The 23868-nt window shown below is 56.6% G+C and overlaps 2 protein-coding genes across 3 annotated transcripts; one reads left to right on the plus strand and one right to left on the minus strand.

Annotated features, from left to right (window-relative positions):
• The first annotated feature begins 2835 nt into the window (after positions 1 to 2835).
• PPP2R1A (protein phosphatase 2 scaffold subunit Aalpha) lies at positions 2836 to 19130 on the plus strand. Of its 2 annotated transcripts, XM_032803315.2 has the most exons (15): positions 2836 to 2949; positions 7882 to 7972; positions 9907 to 10007; positions 10372 to 10604; positions 10966 to 11113; positions 11265 to 11420; positions 11739 to 11853; positions 12364 to 12434; positions 12863 to 12997; positions 13261 to 13434; positions 13932 to 13992; positions 15939 to 16093; positions 16321 to 16463; positions 16771 to 16862; positions 17493 to 19130. In XM_032803315.2, exons 1-15 carry the CDS (start codon positions 2872 to 2874, stop codon positions 17507 to 17509), a joined length of 1770 nt encoding a protein of 589 aa, XP_032659206.1. In that variant the 5' UTR covers positions 2836 to 2871; the 3' UTR covers positions 17510 to 19130. The 2 variants fall into 2 exon arrangements, with proteins under 2 accessions (XP_032659206.1, XP_032659207.1); XM_032803316.2 differs by lacking the exons at positions 2836 to 2949; positions 7882 to 7972 and adding an exon at positions 9352 to 9436.
• A 2426-nt stretch (positions 19131 to 21556) lies between these two features.
• On the minus strand, positions 21557 to 22702 carry LOC116838284 (chemerin-like receptor 1). The gene has a single exon (XM_032803333.2). The coding sequence runs from the start codon at positions 22639 to 22641 to the stop codon at positions 21703 to 21705; it is 939 nt and encodes a 312-aa protein (XP_032659224.1). The 5' UTR covers positions 22642 to 22702; the 3' UTR covers positions 21557 to 21702.
• Between the last annotated feature and the right edge of the window lie 1166 nt (positions 22703 to 23868).

Here is a 23868-nt window from a genome sequence, read left to right on the forward strand (position 1 = left end):
GATCACAGCTGGGGTCCACAGGCTGGCACCTGCTCTGAGAGGTTCAGGCTGGAGAATTAAAGCCTGGAAGGGAGCAATTGGATAGAGCTGCTGAAGCGAGCAAGGGTGCAGCCAGCCCTGGGCTGTGACAGGGCCCATCTAGCCTGGTATCCCACCCCCTAACTGCCGCCCCAGAGCAGCCACGTGGGACAATCTAGCCCGGTACCCCACCCCCTAACTGCCACTCCAGATTAGCCCTATGGGCCCATCTAGCCCGGTATCCTGCGTCCTGCTGTGACAAAACCAAACACCGATGCCTCGCCCCTAATTTGAGGCCCTGCTCCCCACTCACTCCATCCCCCCTCCCCCTGTCACTTGCTCTCCCCCACCCTCACTCACTTCCACTAGACTGGGGCAGGAGGTTGCGGTGTGGGAGGGGGCGAGGCTCTGGGCTGGGGCTGAGTGGTTTATGGGTGCAGGAGGAGGTTCTGGGCAGTTGGGCTGCAAGAGGGGCTGTTAAAATTATATCAGTTAACCTTTACCCAAGGTCCGTCAGGTGGGCTGGCAAGGGGCAGCAGGGCTGGCGTCCTGCCTGCCTGGCACAGCCGTGGCTGGGGCCGCTCCGGTGCAGCCGTGGCTGGCATCCTGGCATGGCTGGAGCTGGGTCGCTCCTACCTGGCCCACTCCAGCCTGCCTGGGTGGCTGGGGTTGCTCCAGCCCACCTGCCGGGCCTGCGGTCCTGCTGGCCCAGCCAAGGATGAGGTCCCTCTGGCACCGGCCAGCCCAGTGTGGCCAGCTGGCTGCCAGGATAAATGGTTACGGTCTGGTTAATTGTAAGCCTAATGCTTAAAGGAGGGATTTAGGGCGTGTGCGGGGGTTCTGACCTGGGGCAGGGGTTTGGGGTGCAGGTGGGGGTGTGGGGTCTGAGAGGGAGTTAGGGTGTGGGAGGGGGTTCTGACCTGGGGCAGGGGTTTGGGGTGCAGGTGGGGGGGTGCGGGGTCTGAGAGGGAGTTAAGGTGTGGGAGGGGGTTCTGACCTGGGGCAGAGGTTTGGGGTGCAGGTGGGGGGGTGCGGGGTCTGAGAGGGAGTTAAGGTGTGGGAGGGGGTTCTGACCTGGGGCAGAGGGTTGGGGTGCAGTTGTGGGGGGGGCGTGGGGGTCTGGGAGGGAGTTGGGGTGCAGGAGGGGATTCTGGCCTGGGGCAGACAGGGCTGGCGCTTCCATTTAGGCAGCCTAGGCAATCGCCTAGGGCGCCAGGATTACTGACGGGCAGCGTTTTGCCGGAGGGGGCAGCAAGCAGCTCCGGTGGAGTTGCCACAGTTGTGTCTGCGGATGGTCGGCTGCTCGTGCGGCTCCGGTGGACCTCCCGCAGCCACAGGACCAGTGCACGGGGCGGCGAAATTGCCGTGCGCCTAGGGTGCTAAAACCCCTAGCGCTGGTCCTGGGGGCAGATGTTTCGGGTGCGGGTGGGGGGGTGATGTCTGGGAGGGAGTTAGGGTGCAGGAGGGGGTTATGACCTAGGGAAGGGGGTTTGAGGTGCGGGGGATGATGTCTGGGAGGGAGTTAAGGTGCAGGAGGGAGTTATGACCTAGGGCAGGAGGTTTGGGGTGCAGATGGGAAGCGTGTGGCGTCTGAGGGAGTTAGAGTGGGGGAGGGGGTTATGACGTGGGGCAGGGGGTTCAGGGTGCGGGTGGGAAGCATGTGGGGTCTGGGAGGGAGTTAGGGTGGGGGAGGGGGTTATGACCTGGGGCAGGGGGTTCGGTGTGCGGTGGGGGGGTGCTGTCTGGGAGGGAGTTAGGTGGGGGAGGGGGGTTTGGCCTGGGGCTTTGTCTGGGCAGCGCTTACGCCAGGTGGCTCCTGGGGCGGAGTTAGGTGGGGGAGGGGGGTTGGGGTACGGGCTTTGTCTGGGCAGCGCTTACGCCAGGTGGCTCCTGGGGCTCAGGCAGGCTCCCTACTCTTAGAAGGGGCCTAAGCTGGGCATTATGACATCATTACTTCTGTGGTGACATCACAATGGGTGTTATGACATCAGCACCAGCACATGAACTCAGTTTCTGTGGGACATCGTCATTGGCATGAGGCATCATATTAGAGGCAGTTGTGCTGTGACATCACGGTATGTTATGACGTCATCAAAAGCTGTGTGACATCATTGAGGATCGGGTCTTATGACGCCACAGGTCGGTGACCTTATCACTGCCAAGGCCTGTGAGTGCCGTTGTCATGGGGACGGATCCAACATGGCCGACACCACAGTTGCTCGGGGCAACACGTATACACTCCGCCTTCAGGGCCCCGCCCTCACCACCAAGTTTAGTTGCCCTACACTCTATTCAAAGCGAGGTCTCAGGTAGGGGTGGGGTTTGATGCCTGTCACTCAAGGAAAGCAACAAATAGGTAGGGAGAATTGGCTACAGGAATGGCGGTCGAATCCAATAGTCTGAGGGAGGAGGCGGGTTTTAGTGTTTTTATCCAATAGAATTAAGAAGAGGGCTGGACTGACAATGAAACAGTATCCAATGGGATTGCAGAGAAGGCATCTTGGGTATTATTCATATAATTGGATTTAGTCCGCGAATTAGCCAATGGCGTTATGGAGGAGACGGGAAATATGCACCGAGAACCAATGGAAATAGAAAATGGGCGGGAGAAAGGTGTGGCATTAGGCAATCATAATTCAGATGATTGGTTAAATTCTCAGCCAATGGTATTCCAGTCCAGCTTCGGGAGTCAGCCAATGGAGTGGCAGGAAGGGCGAGGCTAGTGCCGATCAGCCAATGAACTAAGATAGTAGGCGGGACTAAAGTAGCCGTCAGCCAATCAGCGCGGAGCCGCCCCTGCAAAGCTGCGGAGGCCACCCCGCGTTTTCCTTAGTGCCGGAGCTGGGAGCTAAAATGGCGGCCGCCGACGGAGATGACTCGCTCTACCCCATCGCGGTGCTGATCGATGAGCTGCGCAACGAGGACGTCCAGGTGCCGGCCGGGGCTGGGGCGGCCGGGCCGCGGGGAGGAGGCTGGGCTGCGGGGAGCCGCACGGCGAACGGAGCCCGGGGTCCGGCGTCCAATCACGGGCCGCCTCTCATCCCCTCAGCAGCGCTGCGAGCGTGAGAGGAGACGCCTGATTGGATGCGAGTGCCGCATTGGGCTGAATGGGAGTCTGGGGGCCAGTGTGTCTGGTTCCCCCGCCCCGTGGGTCAGATGAGAAACGGCCGCTGATTGGCTGAACGTCCCCCCCATTCATTCCAGCGGGGTCTCTCTTCTCCTGGCTCAGTGAGCCCTGACCCCTGATTGGCTGTGGGATGCCTATGGAGCCGATCATGGGGTTTGGCTCACGTGATCTGGGGTGTGATGCGGGGGGGGGGGGCTGGCTCCTTCCCAGGTATATCCCCCGTAGCCAATCACAGGCCACGCCTCGTTCCCCACGGGTGGGGTGGATGCGATTGGCCAGATTTGGGGGATGGGGGGCATGATATACTGGGGAGTCAGGGAGCCAATCAGAGAGGCTCTTAAAAGAGTAACTTACAAGCTATTCCCTGATATGCCGCTGAGCTGGGGCCCCCCTGTGGTACATAGAGTGGGGGTGGGGCCTGTGAGAGCCAATCCTTCACCTCTCTCTGTGATTGGCTGGGGGAAGTTTCTGTCTTGGGGAGCATGGTCTGTGGGAGCCAGTCCCGGGCATCCCCTGGGAGGTAGTGAATGTGGCTGGTTGGGGCATATCCCAGGAGAGTGTCATTTATCACAACCAGTCCTAGGGCTTCCTTGTCATAAGCACCTTGAGATTGGTCCTTACTAGACTCCTCCATGATTAATGCTGGCCAAGGCTTGTAAAAACCAATCTCAGGGCTCCCCTCAATGAGCTGTTGCATAAAAGTGGCTGGGAAAGGCTGTGGTGTAGGGGGGGCATGCCCCCCGGGGGACCAATACGGGGATTACCCTAGGAAGCACCTGTGTGATTGGCTGGAAAAGTTCCTGCCATATAACCATGGTATATATGGAGGGCACAGTGCTCTGATCTCTTCCTTTTGGGGGGATAGGGGGCTCGGACTTGGTTCAGGGGGTGCTCCGGTAGCTTTGATCTCAGGCTAAGGATGAGGGTGGTGGGTGATGGAGAATATGGGAGCAGAGGTCTTGATGTGTGTGTGTTGGGGGATTGTCCATGGGTGAGTGGGTCGGGGGGGGGGGGGGGGGATAATTAGATCAACATATGGTGTTTTAGGGTTGCCATGGGGATCTAAGCTGGGATGGGCAAACTTCTTGGCCCAAGGGCCACATCTTTCTATGGTCAGCCACGAATGCTCAAGAATTTGGGGGTTGGGTTGCAGGTGGTGGTGAGGGCACTGGCTGGGGGGTGTGGGCCCTGGGGTGGGGCCAGAAATGAGTTCTGGGTGTGGGAGGGGGCTTTGGGCTGGGGTTGAGGTGCTGGGGGCGGGGTGAGGGCTCTGGCTGGGGATAAGGGGTTGAGGGTGCTCCAGGCTGGGACTGAGGGGTTTGGCAGGCGGGAGGGGGATCAGGGCTGGGGCAAGGGGTTGGGACATGGGAGAGGATCGGGGGTGCAGGCTCCTGGCAGCGCTTATCTCAAGCAGCTCCCGAATCTCTTATGTGGAAACACAGCCAGGCAGCCCTGCACTCTGTCCTGTTCGCTGGTACTGCCCTTTCAGCTCCCATTGGCCATGGTTCCTGGCCAATGGGAGCTGCAGGGACAGCGTTTGGGGCAGAGGCACCATGTGGAACCCCCTGGCTGCCACTACATTTAGTAGCCGGAAGGGGGACATGCCCCACTCTGCATGGCTCCCAGAAGCAGCGGCAAGCCCCAGACCCTGCTCCCTGGCAGGAGCTTGAGTACCAAATTAAAACGTCTGGAGGAGGGCTGAATGCTACTCCTGGGCTGTAGTTTGCCCACCCCTGCTCTAATTGCATACCTGTGGGGATGTGCTAGTGGTGGGGAGTGTGTTCTATGACAGGGCCTTTCTATCTGGCTATCTCTGGGGTGTGGCTCCCAGGGTGGGTATATCAGGCAGAGTAGGACTGGCCAGGCAGGATGCCCCAGTGGTGATGCAGTGGAAGGGGTGTGGGAGTAGACCTTGCGAGGGGGAGAGGCTCTGGGCTGCATGTGGGGAGAAGTGTGATCTAGGGGTTAGAGTGAAAGGAGCCTGAGAGCCGGGATTTCTGGGTTCTCTCCCTGGCTCTGGAAGGAGGGTGGGGTCTAGTGCATTAGAGCACAGGACTCCTGGGTTCTGTTCCTATCTGAATGTGAACATTGGCCCAACTTCTATGGGGAGTGGTGGCTGTGTAGCTTGGAAGGGGGACTGACCTTCTCAGGGATTGCCTGGATTAGTCAGGAGGGTGTTAAACTAGTAACAAAAGAGAAGGATAAAAAGAGGGAAGATACGAGCCCTGAGCACAGAATTGAGATGTTGAGAACAAAATTAATCAAGGAACAGAAGGGCATGAAGAGAAGAAATTATTGACTTGCCTGTACTCCAGTGCTAGGCGCCTGGGTTACAAACCAAAGGAATTGGAATTACTCGTTTATGAGCAAAAGCTCAGTCGAGGTGATATTACTGAAACCTGGTGGGGTGATTTGCACAACTGAAATGTTAATATCAATGGTCATAAACTGGTGGTTTTCAGCCTGTGGTCCACAGATCCCTGGGGGTCCGCAGACTGTGTTTAATGGGTCAGCAAAAGGTAGTTGTTACCGTAGAAGGATGGTTTTCAACCTGTGGTCCATGGTTCCCTGGGGGCCTGCAGACTGTGCCTAAGATTTCCAAAGGAGTCGATGCTGTCATTTGAAAAATTTTAGGGGTCCACAAGTGGAAAAAGGTTGAAAACCCCTGTTATAAATCCTTTAGGAAGGATCGAGTGGGCAGAAGGGAAGGGGCGCTGTCAAAATGACATCACCTGTTTCTGAGTCACTGATAACTCGGAAGAAAATGATCTTGAATGCTTATGGATAAATGTCCTAACAGAGGAAGCACAAGATGCATTAGTTGGGGTTTACTGTAGTCCATGCTGGGGAATAGGAGGACAGATCTATAATGTGCTGGAGGAAAAAGTGAGATCCTGAGGGGCTTCACTCTGACCTGCGCTGGAGCTCTCAGGCTGCCAGTACTAAAACATCTTTGGGATTTGTAAGTGTTAGAGGACAATTTCCCAACTCAGAAAGGAGACAGGAACAGAACCCAGGAGTCCTGTGCTCTAATGCACTAGACCCCATCCCGCTTCCAGAGCCAGGGAGAGAACCCAGAAATCGCTGCTCTCAGGCTCCTTTCACTCTAACCCCTAGATCACACTTCTCCCCACATGCATCCAACATAGGGGAATTCTATATTAGCTCTCGTCCTCTCAGTAAAGGGGAGCTAATCACAGACCTAGAAACTAATGGTAACTTAAGTGCGGGTGATCATGACTTGATCAGATTTGTAATGTACAAACAGAATGAAGTCCAGACAAGTGAGAGAGATTTTTATTTGGTGCTTTAAAAGGGCCAGTTTCACAAAGCCAAAGACAACTGAGCCAAATCAACTGGGAGGAAGAATTGAATTAGGAAATGTGACTGATAATACATCACTGGTTATGAATCCCACTGGATGCCTGAAAAGCCCCAATCAAGGAAGAAAGCCATGCTGCTTAACAACTAAATCACACCAGTTTGTTGTTGTTGAAGGAAAGTGAAGGAAGCTATAAAAAAAGAATATATATATATATATATCTATATAGCGGAAGAAAGGGGAACTAGAAAATTGATAAAGGAAGCAAAGGGACACAAGAAGAAATGTGTGTCCAGAAGTGTAATCACTGCCCTTTGATAGTCTCTTGCATGTCATGAGTTGGTGGGTTCTCAGTGCTGTTCCCAGCAGGGCAGGGGCCAATATCAAAAGTTGGCCTCAGGAAGGAGGTCTGAGGTAGCTGCAGTCAGCGGTCAAGAGCTGAAATTCATTCCTGTCCCAGCAGCAATGCTCATGTGGCTACAGGATTGATAAAGAGTGATGTGTTTTTATTTAAATCAGGTTTTTATTTTGTTTAAATTAGAATAATAATTTTTTCAAATAAACTTGCTTAAAATAAAATCTGAGTTTTATATGTTTAATATGTTCAGGCCTGAACTTAGGAGTCTCTTAAAACTCTTTAATAAAAAACAAATGCTGAATCTGAGAGTCTGTCGCAAACTTAGACTGAAAGGCTGCTTTTCCGTATAAAGAAAGAATTGGGGAAAATATCTAACTTTTTCAGTTAAGCTCTGTAAATCTGCTTCAATAGGTCATCTACTATATTAAGGACTTGCTCCTGTGGGGGACCGAGGACTTGCACTTCTGTGTGAGAGATTATTTAATACAAATAAATTGTACATGCTGTTTTGTGTATGTAATTAAATTCCAGTCGCCGTCCGAATGCAGCTCCACATAAATCACGAGGAAGAAGTGAATTAGCTAGTGAACGAGCCACTGATCAGTCACTTTTTTCTAACAGATTACAGATGTCATTAATAAGCATCTGAAAATACTGTGCTCTAGAATTGCTTAAATCAACGTATATCGTTAGTGTTTCCTTCTAAGCAGCCAAAAGACGAACGAAGTCTAGGCTGAGGGCTCCATTTAACTGTAATTGACGTGTTTTAATGGTCCCATCAGCCAGGGAGAATGCGCCTTTCTTTAGACCATCACTGCAGCCCAAATGGAGAAGTTAATTAAACTTGGCAATTTAAATCGCAATTTGAAGTGAGGCAATTGCAATCCCCTTGCGGAAAGCCGCCATTACAAATTGCCTTGCTTTTAAATCGCCAGGTGGGAAGCCGATTTCAGTGGTGATTCAGATCCCCGGGGTCTGACCTAGCTTTTACCCCAGCGTCCCCCTCCCTGGTCTGCACCGGTCACCTAGTTCTCACCCACTCTCCTCTCCACACAGCTACGGCTCAACAGCATCAAGAAACTCTCCACCATTGCCTTGGCCCTCGGTGTGGAGAGGACCCGCAGTGAGCTCCTGCCTTTCCTCACAGGTAACCAGAGGGCTCCACGCTGGCCTGCAGGACTCCTGGGTTCTCGCCCTGGGTCTGGGAGGGCAGTCAGGCTAGTGGGTTAGAGCAAGGGGCTCTGGGAGTCAGGACTCCTGGGTTCTACCCCCACTTTGACCTTGAGTAAACTACCGCCGACCGCTGTGCTTTTTAAATGGTGGATAGCAAGAGCCAGCACTGGTGGCNGACTAGAAAATTGATAAAGGAAGCAAAGGGACACAAGAAGAAATGTGTGTCCAGAAGTGTAATCACTGCCCTTTGATAGTCTCTTGCATGTCATGAGTTGGTGGGTTCTCAGTGCTGTTCCCAGCAGGGCAGGGGCCAATATCAAAAGTTGGCCTCAGGAAGGAGGTCTGAGGTAGCTGCAGTCAGCGGTCAAGAGCTGAAATTCATTCCTGTCCCAGCAGCAATGCTCATGTGGCTACAGGATTGATAAAGAGTGATGTGTTTTTATTTAAATCAGGTTTTTATTTTGTTTAAATTAGAATAATAATTTTTTCAAATAAACTTGCTTAAAATAAAATCTGAGTTTTATATGTTTAATATGTTCAGGCCTGAACTTAGGAGTCTCTTAAAACTCTTTAATAAAAAACAAATGCTGAATCTGAGAGTCTGTCGCAAACTTAGACTGAAAGGCTGCTTTTCCGTATAAAGAAAGAATTGGGGAAAATATCTAACTTTTTCAGTTAAGCTCTGTAAATCTGCTTCAATAGGTCATCTACTATATTAAGGACTTGCTCCTGTGGGGGACCGAGGACTTGCACTTCTGTGTGAGAGATTATTTAATACAAATAAATTGTACATGCTGTTTTGTGTATGTAATTAAATTCCAGTCGCCGTCCGAATGCAGCTCCACATAAATCACGAGGAAGAAGTGAATTAGCTAGTGAACGAGCCACTGATCAGTCACTTTTTTCTAACAGATTACAGATGTCATTAATAAGCATCTGAAAATACTGTGCTCTAGAATTGCTTAAATCAACGTATATCGTTAGTGTTTCCTTCTAAGCAGCCAAAAGACGAACGAAGTCTAGGCTGAGGGCTCCATTTAACTGTAATTGACGTGTTTTAATGGTCCCATCAGCCAGGGAGAATGCGCCTTTCTTTAGACCATCACTGCAGCCCAAATGGAGAAGTTAATTAAACTTGGCAATTTAAATCGCAATTTGAAGTGAGGCAATTGCAATCCCCTTGCGGAAAGCCGCCATTACAAATTGCCTTGCTTTTAAATCGCCAGGTGGGAAGCCGATTTCAGTGGTGATTCAGATCCCCGGGGTCTGACCTAGCTTTTACCCCAGCGTCCCCCTCCCTGGTCTGCACCGGTCACCTAGTTCTCACCCACTCTCCTCTCCACACAGCTACGGCTCAACAGCATCAAGAAACTCTCCACCATTGCCTTGGCCCTCGGTGTGGAGAGGACCCGCAGTGAGCTCCTGCCTTTCCTCACAGGTAACCAGAGGGCTCCACGCTGGCCTGCAGGACTCCTGGGTTCTCGCCCTGGGTCTGGGAGGGCAGTCAGGCTAGTGGGTTAGAGCAAGGGGCTCTGGGAGTCAGGACTCCTGGGTTCTACCCCCACTTTGACCTTGAGTAAACTACCGCCGACCGCTGTGCTTTTTAAATGGTGGATAGCAAGAGCCAGCACTGGTGGCTGAGGACAGGGCTGTTGGTGGGCGGGGGGTGAGGGGGGCAGGGGCTTTGCAGGGCTGGAGCGGGGGCTGTAGGCTTTCCACCCCCCCTTCATGGCAGGAGCAGGCTCTGGAACGCTACTGCTGAAACCCTGTGTCCAGGTGAGTTGGTGAGACAGGGCCCTGTGATGAGTCAACTAGCGGCTCTCGATTCCCCTCTGAACCCACGCGCCTGGCTTTCCAAGGCGTCCATCGCCTCGTCCTCTCCCTGCTCACCTGCCACTTCTCTTGCAGACACGATTTACGATGAGGACGAGGTGCTGCTGGCTCTGGCTGAACAGCTGGGGACCTTCACCGCTCTGGTTGGGGGACCCGAATATGTGCACTGCTTACTGGTAGGTCAGACCCCTGCCACCTAGGGCATGGAGCCTCATCGTAGGGGCACTGAGGGTGGGAGGTCAGGACGCCTGGGTTCTATCCCCAGCTCTGGGAGGGCAGTGGGGTCTAGTGGGTTAGAGAGGGAGTGGGGGGAACTTTGAGGCAGGATGCCTGGGTTCTCTCCCCAGCTCTAAGCCGGGGAGTGGGGTCCAGTGGTTTGGTGGGGGTGGGCTGGGAGTCAGGACGCCTGGGTTTTATCCCAGCTCTGAGTGGGGTGTTGTGGGTTTGGGGGGGAAGGGGAGGGGGCTGGACTCCTGGGTTCTCTCCCCACTCCAAGCAGGGGTGGAATCAGTCCAGCCTCGATCTCACTGCCCCCCGCAGCCCCCCCTGGAGAGCCTGGCGACGGTGGAGGAGACAGTGGTGCGAGACAAGGCGGTGGAGTCACTGCGCGCCATCTCCCATGAGCACTCGCCCTCGGACCTGGAGGGACACTTCGTGCCCCTGGTGAAGCGCCTGGCGGGAGGTGACTGGTTCACTTCCCGCACCTCGGCCTGTGGCCTCTTCAGCGTCTGCTACCCTCGCGTGTCCAGCTCGGTCAAGGCAGAGCTCCGGCAGTGAGTGAAACCCCTATGGGGCCGATTGTGTGACTGGGGGAGACCCTTGCAGGGCTGAATGCAGGGCTGGGTGAGAGCCTCTGGGTCAGTGGGACCCCTCCCTCCCCCCGCAGGGCTAATCACGGGGCCGGAAGGGACCCCGTGTCCATGGAACAAGTCCCTGTTACCTCATAATCCCCCTCAGAAATGGGATCAGTCTCTCTCTCTCTCTCTCTCTCTGATTGGAGGCAGTTGAGATGAGGTTCACCCTCCTTTGACTGGTCTGATCCAGGGTGGGACACCAGGCTAGATGAGCCCTGGGGCTGAACCGGGGTGACAGGGAGGAGCTCTTACAGGCATCTCACTCCCCTGTCCCCGGCAGGTACTTCCGGAACCTGTGCTCCGACGACACCCCCATGGTGAGGAGGGCGGCAGCCTCCAAGCTGGGCGAGTTCGCTAAGGTCCTGGAGCTGGAGCATGTGAAGGGCGAGATTATCCCCATGTTCTCCAACCTGGCCTCCGATGAGCAGGTGAGAGCTGCGTGGGGGAGGGGGCTGGGTTCTCCTGTGTTCTCTCCCTGACTCAAGGAGGGGGGTGGGGCCCAGGACTCCTGGGTCTTCCTCTTGGCTCTGGGAGGGGAGTGGGGTCTGGCGTTAACCCATCCCTGCCTCTCTCCCGCAGGACTCTGTGCGCTTGCTGGCGGTGGAGGCTTGCGTCAATATCGCTCAGCTCCTGCCCCAGGAGGACCTGGAGTCCTTGGTGATGCCCACGCTACGGCAAGCGGCAGAGGACAAATCATGGCGGGTCCGGTACATGGTGGCTGATAAGTTCACAGAGGTGACTGCTGCTTTCCTCCTCGCTCCAGTGATCTGCGGTGACCTAATGTTGTGTGGGCTGGCAGGAGGCTGTGGGTCAGGAGTGAGGGGCACTGGCAGAGCTTTGAGGGAGGCGGGAGCCCAGGGCTGGGATCGCAGGGGCTGCCAGTGGGAATTGAGATCCCTGCACAGTGTTGATGCTTGTCAATTTCCCCTGAGCTGAAATTGACAGGCTGTTGATCTGGTGACTCCCCATCTGTCTGGGGCCCGGATCCCTGAAATGCTCTGACCTGTGAGTCCCTTGCTGACCCACTGCCCTTTCTCTTCTTCTCCCTCACAGCTCCAGAAAGCCGTCGGGCCTGAAATCACCAAGACCGACCTGGTGCCGGCTTTCCAGAACCTCATGAAGGACTGCGAGGCCGAGGTGCGGGCTGCTGCCTCCCACAAGGTCAAAGGTCAGCCTTGGTGCCCCCTCTGTCAAGATTTGCCTCTGGAAGGACCAGCCAGAAGGGGTTGTTGCGGGGAGGGTGGATGGAGGTTGTGGGTGAGGCTGTGTGTTGGTTATAGTGTCCCCCAGGGACAGGCTGGGAACTCCGTGGCTGGAGCCCAGGGTAATTGGCTGGAGCTGGAATGGTCATGCCTGTCTCGTGGACTGGATAGACAGGGGTGGTCCTACCCTGCTGGGTGTGGGGTATTGACCTCAGCTGATCCTGGCCCCTTGGGGGAGGCCATAGGGGGAGGGGGATGGACGGTGGTTATGATCCTGGTCCTTTCTGCTGTTGGGGGGAGATTTGGGAGGGAGCAAATAGACTTGGGGAGACAAAGGGGGTGGGGGAAGGTCACTTGCTGCATGTCTGAACTCCGGTCCCCTGTGCCAGCCTCCTGAAGCAGCTGGCCCCAGCCCCCTATGGGAGCTGCTTCCCCCTCGTTAACCCCTGTCCCCGTTCACCATCTGCCCTCCCCAGAGTTCTGTGAGAACCTGTCAGCCGACTGCCGTGAGAACGTCATCATGACCCAGATACTGCCCTGCATCAAGGTATGGGCTGGGGCTCAACCTGATTCCCCCTTGCTGCTGGCATCCCGCCTCTAACAGGGGAAGGATGGGTGGGCGGTAGGGTAGCATAGGGGCACAATGGGGTAGAGGGAAGCATGGTGTCGGGGGGAGGAGGGTGTGAGAATAGGGGGCACAGGATGTGGTGGAAGGGCAGGGGAGCATGGGGAGAGGGATGTAGAGGGCCCAGGGAGCACGGGCATAAGAGGATGGTGGGAGTTGGGGTCAGGGGTTGCCACCAAGGACAGGAGTGTGAAGGGGTAGTGGGTGAGGTGGGGGGGGTTGAGGGTGGAGGAGGCATGGGAGGTTTAAGGGGAGCACAGGGGATTGTGGGAGGCAGCCCCTGCAGTTCACAGTGCCATGAGGCTGGCGTCGGTCCATCTGTGTTAACACCCCCCCTCCTCCCCGAGCAGGAGCTGGTGTCAGACGCCAATCAGCACGTCAAGTCGGCGCTGGCCTCTGTCATCATGGGGCTGTCACCCATCCTGGGCAAGGACAACACCATCGAGCACCTGCTGCCGCTCTTCCTGGCCCAGCTCAAGGACGAGGTGAGAGCCCCGCCCCAGAGGTGGCTGCATTTCGGGGCCACTGTGCTGTGCTCCTGTCTTGCTGGTAGCTGTTTTTTCCTTTGGGAAGAGCTCAGTTGGGTTTAGTGATTATAGCATGGGGAGCTGGGAGCCAGGATTCCTGGGTTCAATTCCTGGCTCTGGGAGGGGAGTGGGTCCCAGTGATTACAGCATTGGGGAGCTGGGACTCCTGGGTTCCATCTTGTGTGGAAAGCCTTTGCTCTAAGCTCTGCCCCTCCCCCCAGTGCCCTGAGGTTCGGCTCAACATCATCTCGAACTTGGACTGCGTCAACGAGGTGATCGGCATCCGGCAGCTCTCGCAGTCGCTGCTGCCGGCCATCGTGGAGCTGGCCGAGGATGCCAAGTGGCGCGTCAGGCTGGCCATCATCGAGTACATGCCCCTGTTGGCCGGGCAGCTGGTAAGGAGGCCATGGGGAGCGAGGGGGCTTCATGATTCAGGGCCTGGAGGGTCAGGCTTGGTTGGTGTCCTGTCTCTTGCTAAGCGGGGAGATGCCTGATCAGGATTTGAATAAGGGGGTCTAGGCTTCTCACTTGGTCAGGGCTGGCCCCGGTACCCCAGTGTAGCACTAGGGGGCGCTGTGCTGCAGGGGTCTCCCCTGGCAGTCAGGACTAGCCCCGATGCCCTAGGGGGCGCTGTGCTGCAGGGAGCTCAATTCGTCAGGCCTGGGGTTGCTGGAAGCCAGGACTCCTGCCAGAACTAGGGAGAGAACCCATGGGAGTGGGGTTTCTAGTGGGTGAGATCAGGGGCCTGGGAGCCAGGACTCCTGGGTTCTCTCCTCCAGGAGCCCCTCATCCATGAAATGAGAACAGTGCCTGTTTTCCAGAGGCCCCGTCTCTCCCACCGTGTCCCGGGTCTGGCACTGAGTTCCAGAGCTAACGGTCTCTTCCTTTCCAGGGGGTGGAGTTCTTTGACGAGAAGCTGAATTCCTTGTGCATGGCTTGGCTGGTGGATCATGGTGAGTGTCGCTCCAGGGACCCGCCCCTCAGGGCTCCCCCCATGGGCAGTGCTGGCTCTAGGGCCCTTGGTTTGAGTGGGGACTTCGCCTCTGCAGGGTGGAGCCTCGCAACTCTGACCGAGCAGTGGTGCATCGTGGGAGATGGGCTCTAAGGTCACAGGAGGCAAAGGCTGCTTGAGACTCACGCAGAGGGCTGGGTGGCAGGACTCCTGGGCTCTGTTCGTGGCTGTGCCACAAACTGGCTGTAACCACCAGCAGGGCTTGGATTGCTTAGAAATCGGGGGTCTCACTCCTTCCTTCCTTCATTTCGACTGCGCTCTGTGGGGCCAGAGCTGTCTCTGCCAGGCGCCGCTCAGACACAGCCACTACAGAGGCTCTGCTTCCTACTCGAATGCAAACAAATTACCCTTTGCTGACTAATTGCCCTTTGGTCTATTGACTTATAAGAGCTCCCAGAGCCTCTGCTTGGGGGTTTTATAGCCCCATCCACTTGGTCCGAGCTGTCACAGCCAGTGACACTGACAAGATCTAGGTCACTTCCCTCAGGGAAATGCAATTAACAGGAGTCTGGTTGGTTTCAGGACAGCTTTGCTCCTCAGCTCTGTGGCTCAGTTCAGTGCTATGGGGTGAGCAAGACTCAGTTGATTTCACTCCCCCACTGCTCTGGAATGGAATGTGTGGGGGGCTCCCCAGGGGTAGTCCACTCCTGAAGGGGGTTACGTAGGGGCAGGAGGAGGTGAGAATTCCCCTCAGCTGCAGGGCGGTGGGTGGGACAGAGGGCTAGAGATGCAGCATCCTAGGCCTGCTTGTGTGATTTGGCTTGGGGTGTAAATGGTGGGGCATCCTCACCTCCAGGGCTCCCCTTGTGGTTGGACATGGCATTGCATAGGGCTTTGCCTCTTGTACCCTACACGTCCTCCTCCAGTGGCTGTTTCCAGTCCCAGCTGGGGTCTTCTCCCAACTCCATCTCTGGGGAGTCGGTGGCTCGGTTCTCCACCTGTCACTTCACTCCCCTTCCACGACAGCAAAAGGTCTAGCTTAGAGCCCAACCCAGGTGCCCGAATTAATAGTTCAGCCCCTCTCGGGCTCCACCGAAACCCTCTGCTGCCTGGCCCAGCGCCTCTCGCCTCGTGTCTTCCCCAGCAGCGTTCACCTGCTGCTTCCCTTCGCCAGCCACTCCTGCCGTTCATCTCTTCCTGGTCCGGGTGGGCCCTGTCTCAGGACTCCATCCCCAGTTCCCCCCAGTGTCTGCTCTGCTTCCTGGGCGTGGCTCGGCCTGGCTTCCTCAGTTCTTCCCAGAGGGGAGCCACCTAAATTCATGTGAGAATAAGGCACAGATCCAGACTTGAGGTATCTCTGGAAGATGCTCTTAGCCACGCGCAAGTTGTAGGACTCCATCCGGGGGCAGCTGGAGGAAATGGAACGGCCTGTGCTGTGCGGCGATGACGCCGGCTGATCCAATTCGGCACTTCTGGACTCAGATCATGCAAAAATCCCAGCTCTTGTTTAAAAGGAACAGCCAATTCTTCACCGCCTTGGCCACGAGAAACCCCAAGCCCCGAGGCTGGTGGGGATTTCTATTGGCATCTGATGGGGGATTATTAGGGACAATCGGCAACTCTTGCACGGCAGGGAAAGCTGAAGCAGAAAGCGCCTGTGTTTTACATGAGAATTCCCAGAAACATAGAGGGAAAACCTCGACAAATATTGTGTTTTGCAGGGCAGCTGCTGAAAATGGGGGATAAACTGGGCACCAGGTGAATGTGGGCTGCCGGGAGCAGGGTGAATTGTAACCCCTGAAGACTTAGAATCCAGAGGGTGACTCTTCCTAGCCCAGATCTCAGGGGGGAGGGATCGGGGTTAACGTGCCACTGTTGGTAGCCAGCAGCCAGGATTGGCGCAGAGCCCCAGCCACCCTGGTGATGTGTTTTCTCCTCCCTTTCCAGTCTACGCCATCCGGGAGGCAGCCACTAGCAACCTGAAGAAGCTGGTGGAGAAATTTGGCAAAGACTGGGCCCACGCCACCATCATCCCCAAAGTGCTGGCCATGTCGAATGACCCCAACTACCTGCACCGCATGACCACGCTCTTCTGCATCAATGTGAGTGCCCTGCTAGGGGCAGGGGGAGCCCAGATGCCTGGGTTGGGGGGCCGAAGGGTTAGAGCGGGGGACTGGGAGCCAGGACTCCTGGGTTCTCTCCCCAGCTCTGGGAGGAAAATGGGGGTCTACAGGTTAGTGCTGGGAGCCAGGACTCCTGGGTTCTACTCCTGTTTTGGGCGATCGGCACAGATTCAGCGCTGGCGTAACACTCTCCCCCCGCCCCCCAGGTGCTCTCGGAGGTGTGCGGGCAGGAGATCACCACCAAACACATGCTGCCCACTGTGCTGCGCATGGCGGGCGATGCCGTGGCCAACGTCCGCTTCAACGTAGCCAAGTCTCTGCAGAAAATAGGACCAATCCTGGACAACAGGTACAGCCAAGGGGCAGGGCTGGGCCGGGCTGGGGTTGTCGACAGGGTTGGGTGGGTTGGGAAGGTGACGTTGGATCTTCTAGAGGAGCTTGGGGATAGGGGGTGGGGGTGGGGGTGGGGGGGGAGTACTGAGGCAGGGCTGGGGGCATCAAGGGGAGGGGCAGAGGGAGGCAGGACTCACAGCTGCGGTTCTCGGAGTAGCTGCGAGTGTGGGGGGGAGGATTCCCTGGGCCAAGGTTCCAGTCTGCTCTGCCCCCCATGTCTCTTGCTGTGTGGGTTCCCCTAACTCCCCCGCTGCACCCCGCAGCACCCTGCAGAATGAGGTGAAGCCCGTGCTGGAGAAGCTCACGCAGGACCAGGATGTTGACGTGAAATACTTCGCACAGGAGGCCCTGACCGGTACGGGGAGGGGCTGGGACCGGGTTGCACCAGGTAGAGGGAGCGGGGTGTTACTGGGCCCTGCCTGTGATCCAGCCTCATGGGACCCTGTGGGGGTGGGGGGTGCTAGGCGAGGTCTGTAGTCATTATCTCCCGTCCCCAATCCTCCCCAGCTGTGGGGGGACTCAGACCTGCTGGGAGCATGGGGTTTGGGGGTGTCTTGGTCAAAGACCCCTTCTCTGCTGTGTGCGATGGGGTGGCCATAGCAGGGGGCTCCTTTATGGAGCGGGGAGACATCCAAGTGGTTTGGGGTTCAAAGGGGAAGTTCCAGATGTCCTCTTCTCTCCCTGGGGCAATCAGCAGATGTCTGAATGGGTTCCCTGTTCCCCTCTGATCCGGCTCAGCCTTGAACTCCCTCCCCCACATCATATCAGGGGCAGTGTTGTATGATTGGGGTGGGGGCTTCTGGGTTTCCCCCACTCTGACTCAAGTGTGGGGGCGCTTCAGTGATACCCCATCTGGCTTCTGCGATTCTCCAGTTGTGGGGGGATGGGCCTGCAGGGGAGAGCTCCTCCATCCGGAAAGGGGGGAGGGTATCTGGGGCTGAGAGCCATGACCCTGTGATCTGACCCCCTCCTCTCCTCCCCACAGTGCTGGCGCTGGCCTGACCCCGAGGATGTGCCCTGTCGTCTCCTTGACCTTCAGCTGCCGTTGGCCCCTCGGTCCCCGGCCCCTCCCCAAGCCTCTGTGCATGTGTATGAACCCCTGTTGGGTAGGGGTGCCCAACAGCCCAATACAGACCCCCCCACATTCCAATCAGCCCCTTGGGCATCAGCTCACCAGGGCATCACTGCCCTTCCCCCTCCGACAGTCCCTCTCCCATCTGGTCACTCACCCGGGGCACAGCACTCGGTCCCCCAGTATCCTCCCCACACTCAAACACTGCAGTTTGGGGGGCGCCTCATTGCTCCTGGAGTCCCCCATCCCTGCGGTGTCTCCCCCTCTGGATGGCTCGTCGTGTCCCTTCTCGGCAGCTTCGCCCCTCCAGTCCCTGCCCAGCTTGTGAGGGGCACAGGAGGAGATAGGGGCAGGGTCGCTTTCAGCTGGTTTTGTGCACTGTGTCCCTGCTCTCCTCCTCCTTCATCCATCGTTCTCACTCCCCTCCGCTGAAATCCGCCGCCTTCTCCTCTTCCTCTGCAGCATTAAACACCCTCCAGACTCAGCATCGCCATCCTAGGCCCCCGTCCCTCCCAGAGAGCCCCCCCCATAGCTCTGAGGGGGGGTTAGTAAATTGCACTTGCCCCCCAAAATCAAAACTCCTCCCACTGCCCGAACCACCCCCCGGGGCAAGTTTTAAGCAGAGAAAAGACCAAACCTCCCCATGGAAACAGGTTTCTTCAATGTCAATTTCAGTGCTGGTCAGTTTCACCCTGGGCTTGGGGCGGTGGTCTCCTTTTTCAGTTTCACCTTTGGCTCTGGGCAGGTTCATGCTGGCAGGTGCCTGCCTGATGCCAGCCTCAAGGAGGCTGAAGATGCTTCTCAGCCATGGGGCAAAGGGCCTGAAACCCCCCCGGGTGATCTCTCCAGGGTGTGAGATGCTGATTAGAACATTCCCCCCCCCCCCCCCCGCAGCTGGTCAGCTGACATTCTCAAAACCCTCACAAGGGTTTGAGCCCCTTTCCCCAGCCCCCATGGGGAGCTACACTGGGAGAAATGAGCTGGGATTTTACAGGCAGTGTTTGGGGTGGGGGTTCTTGACCTTGGTCTGGGTCATGGGGGGGGGGAGGGTAAAATCTGCTCCAAGATCACCCTGTGGCCTCTCAGTGGTGGTAGGGAAAAGCCCCCACCCCTCAGGTGCTGCTGGGTGGGCAGGAATTGGCTCAGGATTTCCCCTGGGTTCTAGCCCCATGGCTGTCAGTCCTGCCCCATTCCTCTGCTTTAAGTTCTTGGGGGTTGTGCCCCTCGCCTGGAAGGGGTGGGGCATCACAGCTGTCTGGTGGGGAATGGGGTGGTCTCTTGAGGTCGAGGGGGGTTGGATCAGTCCCACTCCCACCCTTACCACGCAAACGCCTGTGCCCCAGTGTGACCCTTCCCTTCACTGCTGCCCTGGTGGTCATGCACTGAGCAAATACAGGGTCATCCCTAACCCCCTGCACCCTTTAACACAAGTCCCTCCCGTCCCGTCCCCCCCCCACCGTTAGTGAAACGTCACTTTCAAGCTAATGGGTTTTTTTGTGAAAACTTGTTTTATTTTTTTCTTCTCCATGACTAATAAAACGCTCGATCGTTCCTGCGTGGTTATGGTGTGGACAGAGCTATGTGGTCCTCAGGGGAGGGTGGAACAAGAGGATCTTAGAGGGTTGAAGCAATGTTAGGGGGCAGTGGGGTGCAGGGGCTGTTTATACAGGGATCTCTCACCTACTGCTGAGATGCAGCTACCTCTGGGGTGGGGCACTGGGGCTGGTTCTGCAGGAACCCTTCATGTGGTGCTGAGAGGCAACCAGCTCTGGGATGGGGTAGCTGTTTATCCAGCTCCAGAGCAAGGCAGCTGCAGTGGCCGAGACAGGCTGTAATGGAAAATTCTGTGTCCCCATGAAACCTCTGTGGGGACTTGTGGGCGTTGGAAGGGATTTGAGCTGGGGCTGGCAAGTCGAGGGCCTCAGGCCAAGCACTGAGGGAGTTTGTGACCCTTTCCCTGGAATTTCAGTTTCCTCCCAGACAAGTGCTGCAGTAGCCGAGGACCCTAGGACCATCCCTGCTCCCCGAGCCAGCCAGTTCCCCCAGCCTGGGGCTCTGCCCCCTATAGAGGAAAATGCCCATGTCCTGTTCCCTGCCCCTCCCCAAGCCAGCCTGGAGCTGGGCCTGCATGTTCCCTGTCCCCCTGAGCCAGCTGGGCTCCTTTGAGGGGAAGGATCCCTCCCCAAGCCCCTGGAGAACAGCCTCTTGATCCCTTCCTTCTCTCCCTGTAAGTACCATGACTGCTGGGGGCAGAGATGGGTCTGTCACCTGTTGGGGGGCTCTTTGTACCCCCAGTGGAGGCTGCCCCCTCCAGGAGAGCTGCCTGAGGTTTTCCAAAGGGCGGAGTCTGTGTTGGAAAACACCACTGGATTGAAATGGACACAGGCTGGGGAAGGCATCTGTTCAGAGACAGTTCCCTGGTAGGGGAGGCAGGTTCAAAGCCGGTGGACTTAGCTGAGTTGTTTCATTTCAAAATGACCCTTTTTTGGGGTTTCCGGATGGATTTGATGATTTTGATGTTTCTAGGGGAGGGATAGCTCAGTGGGTTGCGCATTGGCCTGCTAAACCCAGGGTTGTGAGTTCAATCTTTGAGGGGACCCCTTAGGGATCTGGGGCAAAAATCAGTACTTGGTCCTGCTAGTGAAGGCAGCGGGCTGGACTTCATGACCTTTCAAGGTCCCTTCCAGTTCTAGGAGATAGATGTATCTCCTGTTGTTATTAAGACAGGAACCACTGACCTGGGTGCGTTGTGCAATGGAGCAAATGGAAACACCAGAATGGGTTCGGCTGGGCTTTTGAAATACAGCAAAGGCAAACAAGTCGCCGTTTCAGGGGGTGTGGGGGTGGTCATGTCTTGGTCAATAGTCATTTTTATATGATTGGTATTTTATCAATTGTATTTAACAAGTCCTGGTGGCATCAAACTGTTCCCATGCGCCCAAACCAACCTTGGGTTTGGGGTTTTTTTTCAAACCTGCTGTGACAAGTTTCACAATCTGGTATCTTTACGTTAGGTGTCTTTTGTTTCTGTTCAGAACCAAGGTGGGAGGAGTTTCCTTCCAAACTGCACTTGTGCTTCCTGGCCAGCTCCCACCTGAGGCCAGGAGAGAGGAGGTGGGACACGGGGCTTGAGATCTTGATTCTAGCCACAGCTTTGCCCCCAACCTGAGAGGAAAGGACCCAGGGGCAGGTGACATAGGAAAATGTCCATGTCCCAGGCAGGGTCTCTCATAATGGGCAGAGCCCCCCTGCAGCACAGCGCCCCCTAGCACCACACTGGGGTATGGGGGCCATCCCTGCCTGCAAGGGCAGCTACCACCTTGCCCCATGCAGCACAGCACAGCACCCCCTACTGCCACCCAGGGGCATGGGGGCCAGTCCTGCCTGCCAAGGGAGAGCCCCCCGCTCTCTGCAGCACAGCGCCCCCTAGTGCCAGCCTGGGGCATTGGGGCCAGCCCAGACTGCCAGGGGAGAGCCCCCGCCCTGCTCCCTGCAGCACAGCGCCCCCTAGTGCCAGCCTGGGGCATTGGGGCCAGCCAGCACTGCAGGGGAGGCCTCCCCGCCTGCTCCTGCAGCACAGCGCCCCTAGCACCACACTGGGGCATGGGGTCATCCTGACTTGCCAGGGAGAGAACCCCTGTCCTCTCGCCTGCAGCACTCCTGAGTGTTAGGGGGACATTGGGGCCAGCACTGACTGCATGGGGACAGCCCACTCCCTGCAGCACAGCACCCCCTAGTGCCAGGCTGAGACATCGGGGCCAGCCCTGACTCCCAGGGGAGAGCCCCCACCACACCCCCTGCAGTACAGCGCCCCCTAGTGGCATAGGGCTGGCCCTGACTGCCAGGGGAGAGCCCCCATCCCGCCCCCTGCAGCACAGCGCCCCCTAGTGCCATGACGAGGCATCAGGGCCAGCCCTGACTCCCAGGGGAGAGCCCCCACCACACCCCCTGCAGTACAGCGCCCCCTAGTGGCATAGGGCTGGCCCTGACCGCCAGGGGAGAGCCCCCATCCCGCCCCCTGCAGCACAGCGCCCCCTAGTGCCATGCTGAGGCATCAGGGCTAGCCCTGCCTGCCAGGGGAGAGCTCCCTCAGCTGGATCCCTGCAGTATGGCGTCTCCCCCGTCACACATGGGTTGGTGGCGCCTCTTCGAAGGCTGCCTTGAAGGCTTGCACCAGCGGCCTCCGCACAGCATCCTGGAACTCCCTCCCGGCAAAGACGTAGAGCAGGGGGTTGATGCAGCTGTTGAACATGGCCAGGCACTTGGAGAGAGGGATGGCCACGAGGCGCACGGCGCTGGGCATGTGGGCCGTGGAGATCCTGGCTAAGGCCAAGGCATGGTAGGGCGACCAGCAGAGGAAGAAGCAGAAGATGACTCTGGTGACCACCAAGAGGGGCTTGCTGGACTTGGTCAGCCTCTTCCGCCTCATGGCCACCACCAGGATGGAGTAGGACACGGAAATGACCATCAAGGGCAGGAGGAACTGGGAGAGGAAGATGAACACGGTCAAGATCTTAGCCTCTTGGCGCCTCCAGTCTTGGAAGACATCCAGGTTGCTGCAGGAGCTCCGGTTCCTCTCCAAAGATAGCTCAGAGAAGAGAAAGGAGCTGGGCACGAAGGTGGCCAGCGACAGGGCCCAGATAGTGGCACAGGCCACCCAGCTGAGCCGTGGCGTGCGGTGATTGCGGCACCAGACCGGGGCCACCACCACCACACACCGGTCCACGCTGATGGCGCTGAGCAGCAGGACCCCGCTGCAGAGGCTCAAGCCGAAGAGGCAGTTGGCCAACTTGCAGGCCACGGAGCCAAAGGGCCAGTCCAGATCCAGGGACAGGTACAGGACGGTGACCAGGATCAGAGAGGTGGAGGCCACGTCGGCCACGGCCAGGTTGAAGAACCACACAGTGTTGGGGGTCCAGCGCAGCTTCCAGCCCGTGACCCACAGCACCGCCCCGTTCCCGGCCGCCCCTGCCAAGAAGATGAAGCCAAAGGCCACGGCCGTGGTGACCTTCATGGCCTGGCGCAGCGAGGCCTCCCCAGATGTGGCATTGATGGGTGGCATCTCCCTGCTGAAGAGACAGGGTAGGTTGTGAAAGGCTCTATGCTTGGGTTCTCTCCCTGGAGGTTGGATCGAGGGCTGGGAGCCAGGTCTCCTGGGTTCTACCCATGACTCTGGGAGGGGAGTGGGGTCTGGTAGGTTAGAGCAGGTAGGGGCTGGGAGCCCGAACACCTGGGTTCTATCCCTGGCTCTGGGAGGGGAATGGGATCTGATTAGTCATGGTAGGCAGGGGCTGGAAGCCTGGACACCTGGGTTCTACCCATGACTCTGGGAGAGGAGTGGAGTCTGGTAGGTTAGAGCAGGCAGGGGCTGGGAGCCAGGACTCATTAACTGGGCCACCATTGAGGTCCCAGTCTCAGCTGAATGCTGGATGATCCAAACCTCCACCCCCACCACTACCCATGTACGAACTAAACTAATGGTTGTGTATGATAATGGGAGCTAATATGAAAGGGGCTAATTTAGCTGCAACAAGTCAGCAAAAAGCTCTTGGCGTCATCGTGGACAGTTCTCTGAAGATGTCCACGCAGTGCGCAGAGGCGGTCAATAAAGCAAACCGGATGTTAGGAATCATTAAAAAGGGGATAGAGAATAAGACAGAGAATATACTATTGCCCTTATATAAATCCATGGGACGCCCACATCTCGAATACTGTGTACAGATGTGGTCTCCTCACCTCAAAAAAGACATTCTAGCACTAGAAAAGGTTCAGAAAAGGGCAACTGAAATGATTAGGGGTTTGGAGAGGGTCCCATATGAAGAAAGATTAAAGAGGCTAGGCCTCTTCAGCTTGGAAAAGAGGAGACTAAGGGGGGATATGGTAGAGGTCTATAAAATCATGAGTGAGGTGGAGAAAATGGATAAGGAAAAGTTATTTACTTATTCCCATAATACAAGAACTAGGGGTCACCAAATGAAATTAATAGGCAGTAGGTTTAAAACAAATGAAAGGAAGTTCTTCTTCACACAGCGCACAGTCAGCCTGTGGAACTCCTTACTTGAGGAGGTTGTGAAGGCTGGGACTATAACAATGTTTAAAAGGGAACTGGATAAATTCATGGTGGCTAAGTCCATAAATGGCTATTAGCCAGGAAGGGTAAAAAAGTGGTGTCCCTAGCCTCTGTTTGTCAGAGGATGGAGATGGATAGCAGGAGAGAGATCACTTGATCATTGCCTGTTAGGTTCACTCCCTCTGGGGCACCTGGCATTGGTCACTGTCAGTAGACAGA

This window comes from Chelonoidis abingdonii, chromosome 11 (assembly GCF_003597395.2).
Source record: "Chelonoidis abingdonii isolate Lonesome George chromosome 11, CheloAbing_2.0, whole genome shotgun sequence".
NCBI lineage: Eukaryota > Metazoa > Chordata > Testudines > Testudinidae > Chelonoidis > Chelonoidis abingdonii.

Bases quoted from the DNA above. Each gene is read 5' to 3' on its own strand.
- PPP2R1A (XM_032803315.2), top strand. From the start codon at position 2,872: ATGGCGGCCGCCGACGGAGATGACTCGCTCTACCCCATCGCGGTGCTG. The intron at 7,973-9,906 runs GTAACCAGAGGG...CTTCTCTTGCAG, and splicing joins GCTCCTGCCTTTCCTCACAG to ACACGATTTACGATGAGGAC. The intron at 16,464-16,770 runs GTACAGCCAAGG...TGCACCCCGCAG, and splicing joins GGACCAATCCTGGACAACAG to CACCCTGCAGAATGAGGTGA.
- LOC116838284 (XM_032803333.2), bottom strand. From the start codon at position 22,641: ATGCCACCCATCAATGCCACATCTGGGGAGGCCTCGCTGCGCCAGGCC.